Source organism: Cryptotermes secundus, unplaced genomic scaffold (genome assembly GCF_002891405.2).
Source record: "Cryptotermes secundus unplaced genomic scaffold, Csec_1.0 scaffold181, whole genome shotgun sequence".
Lineage (NCBI taxonomy): Eukaryota > Metazoa > Arthropoda > Insecta > Blattodea > Kalotermitidae > Cryptotermes > Cryptotermes secundus.
The window spans coordinates 3141363-3149848 of NW_019723906.1; the positions used below are offsets into that span (position 1 = coordinate 3141363).

The window sequence follows — 8486 nt, forward strand, 5'->3', positions numbered from 1 at the left end:
TTATTTGTAGTTACGATTTGTAGGTTGTTAAATAAACTGATTAACAACAGGAACGGTGTCTTCAGTGGCAAAACACGTTACAATATAATCGATATTACCATGTCTTGAATGGGAATCGATCATTTTCAATCGAATCAGTTTCAGACTGATTGGTTCTCTATTCTCTGGCCAACCCAATCCGGTAGGACAACGTATACTCTTGTCTGGAAATGTCCACAAGTGCCACGGATGAAAAATAGTAATACACATAAATTTGAGTAGGCAGACATACTTATCCGTGATACGATACAGACCGTAAGAGATTAAATGTTGTCAGTGGTTATGTTGTAGCAATGGGATTTCATGTGCTTATTGTGTTAGCATTTATTGGTGTTTTGGTAGGTGTTAAATTAGTAAGTCACTTTAAGAAATTATGAAAGTGTGTACTGAAAAAAGAGTACGAAAATAATTTTCTGAATGGCCAAGTAGCTGTTGACGTCCGAAGGACTCGGCTCAATGGAGAGCATGATTTTTGGGAAGTGAACCCCGTGTATTCTGATAGAAGTTACCGACGTTTTGGATTAACGTACTGACTACGTTTGCAGGGTCGGAGAGTAAGCCATGCAACCAAGCGGAGTATAACATCACTTTTTTTTCGATTTTATAATTAAATAATTATACCAACTCCAGCACCAACTTCAGGTTGGTGGAGTCTCAAATCTGAGAGAGTAAAATGTGGCCATGAGTTCCGTGGTACTCTGGCTTGAGAATGACTGTGCAGGCGAGGACCAGCAGCAATTGTAAACGACAGACCCATCCTCTCGTTGGAGAGGATGTTACATACGGACTATAACTGAAAGTGTTCAGTTGGAAAATAAAATTACTGGTCGTGACTCTCAAGGGGCTTGTTGCCAAGACGAACTGATTGGCGGTAAACCTCCAGTCGTAAAGTAACTCTGATTCATGTATCTGACACTGACTCAGTATTGAGAACTTTTGTTTGATCATGAGTCATTGTAGATGCAGGTGTGCAGTTTATTGTTAGGCAGATTTCTGCAGTTACATTGCACCCTTCTTGCACAGACCCACTGCAGTAACCAGTAACTTAGGCACATTTCTGCTGTAGTTTAACTTCAGATATTTTTCAGAATGGTCATGAAGTGATGACTCTCTGCTTCTAAGCATACCTTACATCATGAGAATATGTTTCTAGATACATGTTGAATTTGCTGTATGGGGATAATGCAAATTTCATTCCTCTTATTTTCTTTAAGTTCTAAAGAGTTTGGACTTTTCACACACATTTTATCTCTCAGTGTGCTCCACAAGTTGCTAAAATATAAATTAGGTGATTGCAGAAACTACAATCCTCAATTTATGACTCATTCACCAGCCTTCACCACAGAATTGTTTGCAGTGTGTGCTGCTGCATTATCTTGCATAAAAGTCTTATGATTTCCTTCATCATTCACTTGATTGAAGAAGGGTGACAGAATCACTCCCAAGTACAATTCAGAATTTATTGTTTCATGAAAAGAATCATGTATTGGAAGTAAATTTAAAAGTAAGTAAATGGTAATTTTAATTATGAAATGCACTTTCTGAACTTGTTTTTTGTTACACTTTCAGTATTGAGATTTATTTATGTGCATGATACGTGGATAAGATAATTAAGAAATGAACATCTGTTAGCAGTGCTGCAATTTATTAGCTGTCTTCATATGGGGTGAAAACATATTATCTTTACAATTTGAATCTAAAAAATTTTTAGAAATATTTTTGTGTCATGTGTGAGGGAAAGACACAAGGTTTCAGAGAGTTTTAAACATGTTCAACATGAGCACCATTTCTGATACATAAAATGTTCAAATGATGTTTTGTCTCTCTCCGTGTATACTGTGATATTGCAGTGTCAACAGTACTGTAATGTTTCACGCCAAACAGCAGTGGCATCTACCAACTACTATACGAAACTTAATGATCTTCCCTGACAGAAGATGCAAAAACAGTACATGTGTCTCATTTTTAAATATTGTATCTCAGATTCAAATTGTAAAGATAATTTGTGTTTGCTCTATGTTATTATTTTGTTGTACATGCTGATCATGAGACATGAACAAGCCTTTGCTTCTAGATCAACCTCCTGGCTCCCATTTAGTAGATCATCTTTACTCTTCTTTCTGGTATTTATGCTGTTGCTGAATAAATTATTATCCCGAGCGTAAACCAGCAATGCACAGAACGTATAATAAGTGATATTTTCAGTACACACACACACACACACAAATAGGTATATCTTCCTTGGCAGATATCCGTTACCTCATGGGTAGCTATGCAGAAAGGAAATACACTTCAGTGCAAGTGTTGAATGGAGATATGTCTGTATTTTGAAACTTCTGTGTGTAGGAGCATTATGTATACTCTGATTTTACAGCAGCTGCTGAAAGGATATCATGCAATATTCATATATATTCCTTAATGATATACGAGGGGGGACCCAAAAATAACCGGAAACGACCTGTTGCGCGTGCATGCTTTGTAGTTATGAGTTGTGCTGCTAGGTGGTGTTAGCTGGGGGTCTCCCGCGACTGTTAGTGAGCTGGCGTCAGTCTGAGTTAAGTGGTTTGTCTGTGGTTCTCTGTTGTGTGCGTTCCTGTTTCAACCCTTTGGCGATTAGTGAGATGGCCGACCAGAAGGAACAAAGAGTGTGCGTGAAATTGATGAAGATCGTCGAAAGACCATTGACCAACTTTCTGAGGAAATGAACATCTCATGGAGCATGGTCCAGCGAATTTTAACCGAAGGTTTGCACATGAGACGGGTGTCTGCAAAATTTGTTCCTCGCTTGCTCGGAGATGACCAAAGAGAAAACCGCGTGAATGTTTGCCGCGACTTGAAGAGTGAAGTGCAGTTTTCCCTAACAGAAAGCAAAATTTCACGCACACTCTTTGTTCCTTCTGGTCGGCCATCTCACTAATCGCCAAAGGGTTGAAACAGGAACGCACACAACAGAGCACCACAGACAAACCACTTAACTCAGACTGACGCCAGCTCACTAACAGTCGCGGGAGACCCCCAGCTAACACCACCTAGCAGCACAACTCGTAACTACAAAGCATGCGCGCGCAACAGGTCGTTTCCGGTTATTTTTGGGTCCCCCTTCGTAAGGTATTAAGCAACAGTAGCTAAAGTTTCCCCCTTTTTCCAGAATAATGTTTCACATTTACATTTCTGAGGCCTACACAAAGTTTAGTTTATATCTACGAACGGCTGTTTCACTTTTTTAAGAGATCAAAACATACACCATCATGAATGGGGAATGTGAAAGCCATTCATCTGTACTGATTATTAATTCACCAAATACCATATAGTACATTCATTGACTTTTTTAAGATGTGTACTGTTACATTATGGTGCTGGAATATGCACAGTTCTTTTCTTTTTTGATACCTCCAGAATTATTACTTGTAACATTACAAGACTTTCTTTTGTCCTGGATAATGCAACAAATCAAGATTCATGCCACTTGTTTGAACCCCCAGAGCTATGTATGTGGTTGTCAGTGTATCCAGAGCCGCAGTGCTGATAAGGCTCTAGTATTTGTAATGTACACCTTTTTCTGTGTATGTTATTTTTTCACCTCAATGATGTGTATGAAATATTGTGTCATTTCCCAGGTTGCCAGTGTACTGACTGAATTTTCTGCAGAAGATTGCTGGTCACTGGGACTGAATAAGGCAAATCTACTGTGTTCATCATGTGACAACTTGCCAACCTTTGAACTTGATATTTTAAAGTAAGCTTCTAATATATATATGTTTGTGTATACAAAGTAATATATATATATATATATATATATAAGGGAAACCAAATCTGCAATAATATTTATGCTTGTTAGAGAAGGATAACTAACTCCATGGCACAGAGTCCTTGTTGAGAAAGTAATAGTAGCTCAGCTGGTCAAGAAATCCCTGCATTTCATAAATGTATTACTGTGAACATTCCAAAATTTGAAGGTACAATTCTTGGTTGTCTGTTTTGGAGACACCAGTTTATGAATCTGGTCAACTTTTGATGTTGACGTAAGTGTCTTTTGGTCTCAGAGACTCTTTGATTTTTTTTTTATTCAGAATAGAGTTTTGTTTCTGAGTCACACTCAAAGACCCAAATCACACAAATTTCTCTTTTTTCAGATACATGGCATTTCACCAGTCTTATTGAAAGGGCTGGGGAAATTTCCTTTAGCTTCATTTCTCTTTACAACCACAATAAAAAAGAGCACTGCACAAATAAAACCCTTACTATGACCACAAAATGTACTGAACCCAGATGATTGGTAGATGCAACACTACATGCATGCAGTGGCTTATTTTAGGAAATATGAAGGAAGATTGCTGTTTCTGAGATATAATGTTATATAGTCTGGCAGAGAGTGCCCAGTGTTTTGGAGGAACCAGCTGGCTCCATCTTAAGGTAGAATAATTAATACAGTTAGAGTGTACCATCATGGTGGAAGCAGAAGGTTCCTTTAAAACATTGGTAATATCTATTAGACAACATAGGGTCACATTCCAGAAGACAATAATCTGCACATTCACTTCCATGACAAGCTCAGATCTCACACAATATGTAAAGGATTTTCTGCTTGTCTGTACTATTCTGTATTTTTTATTCTTATAAATATCAGAAATGGCAAGTATTAAATATACGAAGGTGTATCGTATTACCCAGTTTTGGTTTATTTCATTCATTTCTGCCTGTTTACTTGCAGGGACCACTGCAACCAGTGTTGTCACAGGGATGAAAGTGGCCATGCAGTAAAACGATATGCCCAGGCTCGACTTGAGGTCTGTACCTGTAAATTTGGTGCTTACCCACAGATTCAAGGCACGTATTGGTATCCTTAATCATTCAATTCATATACTGTGAACAAAGACAGGTGTATATATTTCTTCTTCTACCTCTTACATGCAAACTTAAAGGTTTACCACATCTCCAGGTGTGATCTTTTCCTAGGAAAGTCCCCCCCTTTAGTACCGCAAAACAATGCTGATATATAACCTGAAGTCATAATTTAGACTGAATTAACCAACAAAGCAGCCAGATTACATGCTGTAGTTCTAATAACAAATTTCTTACAGTTTGGTAATCAGGCTAAATGAGACAGGCAATTTGTAATCAGTAGGAACTGGATTTTTATATTACCTAATAATCCCTTAAATATGTATGCGTTTATGCATGAAAAACTTCTTAAATATGCACTAAAATATGCACATAAAAATTTATACCAAATGTTAAAATTGATTTGCATTATTTTAAGACCAACAAATCAATATTTAAGTTCATTTTATGTAATCACTGAATGATTCACTTGCAATAAAAAGCTATACTTAAATACAAATCGTTCATCAAATCCAACATATTTCATTACAAATTAAAAAAGACAGTGGTACTCACATTTAGCTCTCCGAACTTTCAACTTCTCTTCTGTTGCAGTTCACAATTACTAAATGTTTTAGGTTTTCCATAGTTCATCACCTGCTATTGTCTCGTAAGATGTCCTTATAGTGGGAAGAACTTTGAACCTCACAGGAACTTAGGGGCGCATGTACAAAAGTCGGTATTTGCTCCACTCTTAGTGATTTTTTACTTGGCAGTTCAGTACATTTACCGGCTAAAATTTCTTCAGTTTCACAAATTTGTTCATATCCTGGATTTTTTTAAAGAATGCTGTGTACTTTTTCCTTTACTACTTCACAAAATGCTCCAGGAACTGAATTCAATTTGAAAACAGTGGTTTTGAACACACTTAATGACTGATACAAAGTAGTATTGCTATTGCTTGCCTCCAGTGAGGAAATGGCGGATGGAAGATGAGAAAAGGGAGCAGATATATAGGAAAGATTAGTTTCTACTTCTGCGTTTTTTAGTATATCTTGTGCAATTTGAATTGATGTTGCAGTTTAGGGATCAAATGTATTCACAGCATTCCAGTTTCTAAATGTTCGGTATAATAACTCGCTGCACACAGCCACATGCCCCAGCACGTTAAAATTGGTTCTGGCGGAAGTAGAACACTCGGTGCTACTGCTTTAAAGGCTTCTTTTCTGTATGGCACTTTAACAAATACCTTCTTCACAGAAGACACCAATTTGTCAACAAGCGGAAAATTTACACGAATTGTTTCTGCAACATGGTGCAACCCATGGGCAAGGCAAGTTAAATGTGTCATATTTGGAAATATAACTTTAAGAGCAGTACCGGCTTTCATCATAAAAGTTGCAGCATCAGTCACAAAGAGCAATACGCGCTCATACTGAATGCCATTCGGCCATAGTAAATTCATGGAATTGATAAAAATTCGGAAACTGTGGAGCCATTTGTGGTTTCAAATTGCTCTACCGCAAGAAGATATGGGGTAGATTGTTCATTCTTATTAAGGGATCCAACTATACAATTTGCAATAAACCGTCCCTCACAATCTTGTGTTTCGTCGATTGGTACCCACACAAAATTATCTTGAATCTTACCTCTAATGCTTTCAGCTGTAAAATTGTAACACTGCTTCACGTAATATTTGCACACGGTAGATTCATCTGGCACTTTGCACTGTGTATACTTCTCTATGCAGTTTCTCAGAGTAGGATTGGTTAGTTTCCACAGCAGAATATCTGCCGCTAAAAAGGCTTCGCATAAATCAAAGGAAAACTGTGAAAGACTACTATTAGAAAATTCACTAAGCAATTTTTGAACAGGAGCACTTTTCGTGGATTTAACTTTAATATTCTCTCTGTGAATATTAGTGTTCAAATGCTGAAGCACTTGAAAGCGTTTTTCACAACCAACTGTCTTCTCACATGCTCGGCAATAAAGAATTTTGTTATCCGTACTTATCATCTCTCCTTTGAACCCCAGCTGATACAGCTGTAATTTAGTTTTCTGACTTACTTTCACTTTCGGCATGACTACAGAAAGCTAAACAAACTCAACTACAGACTCGTCTCCACTAATGTGAATGGCCCCCAGCTCCAAATGAAGAAGCGTAACGAACCTCATGGAGACTTCGGAAATAAATAAGTGAAGTCCCTTATCTGTTGAATAGTATTACGTTGATAGCGGCTACATGTGAACGCTTCCGACTAATCTCTTCGCGGCCACTTTGATGGTAAGCGGATGAGTCAAGTTACGAGTAGAGGGATCGGGGGAGTCCCGTCCTGGGTATTGCATCAGAAACATGAATCATGACGAAATGTTGAGTCAAATATGCAACATATTCTAACACGGAAAAGAAAAATTGTGTACACACAACCATGATTGAAAATTTGAACATAAAATTAAAAAATATATATGATAAACATTTTAAAAAGGAAATATGCAGTATAAATAGAGATCTTCGAAAATATGATGCTTATTCATAAATCAGGCAAAATATGCATTTATATGCACCATCAAACCATGTCCAAAATTTAAGAAATGAAGTAATTCATACATATATCCAAACAAGCATACTTTCTGGTAGCAAGAAAGAAATATGCATTTGCATTAAAATCCGGTCCCTAGTAATCAGAATATCACATTGTGTCATTTGTGGATCAGTCTGTATGAGCACCCATCGTGGTGTGTGCATGGTTTCATCAGATCTGAAGGTTGCATGCCATCTGCTTGTTATATCTGTGGCCCTTAAGGTATGCTAGTTATGTAGTGATGGAAAGTAACACAATTTTGTGGAACACATTCAGAGTATTATTGTGAATAAGTAACTTCACTGCACTAGTTGTGAATCTGCTTCATCATTCCATAAATTAACTTGTAAGTAGAGACGTGAATAAATATATTAATTAAATCATTATCCCATATGACATGCAGTAAAATGTTCTTACAGTAAACACCATAGACCTGTGACTTCGCCAGAATCCCTTGTCACAGAACTTCAGCTTGGCTATCCTTTCTTTCCCCAGCTTGTAGAATTTGAATAAGGGTAACTGGACAGCATACAACCCCAAAACACGTTACTTGCACAGGGCCAGGACAAACTTTCTTTCTGTTTATTTGAAGTGCTTTTGAAAATTGTTGTAGATAGTAATAGATCTTCTATTAGCATGTTATGATTTCAGTTTCTGATAAAAGATATATTTGTTTGGGAGTGCATTATATTCAGATTCTTGAGGGTTTTTAATGCTATGTCTTAAGATTTTCTTTTCAGCATTTGTTAAAAGTGATCGACCAGCAAAATTCCCCAATCTCCAAATTAAATATGTTAGGGGCCTTGACCCAATAATAAAATTGATGGATAAGGATGGAAATGTTCAAGATGTAAGTAGTAAATTTTTTCATTCTCCTTTATTATAATACATATTTTATGTAAGATTTCACAAATATTCAGTTTTCTCATGAAGAGCTTTCTACTATGAAAGGTTTTTAAGGAAACCTGAAAGAAAAGCAGTTTCAGTATAAATTGACATAATTATTCCAACTGTCTGCTTCTCAGTCAACAACACTGACTTCTT

The 8486-nt window shown here is 37.0% G+C and overlaps 1 protein-coding gene across 1 annotated transcript in view; it reads left to right on the plus strand.

The window, feature by feature from the left end:
• The first annotated feature begins 222 nt into the window (after window positions 1-222).
• Window positions 223-8486, plus strand: part of LOC111862028 (selenoprotein F) — a 13289-nt gene continuing 5025 nt past the window's right edge. Inside the window, exons 1-4 of the mRNA XM_023847078.2 lie at window positions 223-377; window positions 3657-3775; window positions 4751-4866; window positions 8183-8292. Of these exons, the coding sequence (XP_023702846.1) occupies window positions 333-377; window positions 3657-3775; window positions 4751-4866; window positions 8183-8292 (390 nt within the window). The 5' untranslated portion in view covers window positions 223-332. The remainder of the gene's footprint in view (window positions 378-3656; window positions 3776-4750; window positions 4867-8182; window positions 8293-8486) is intronic.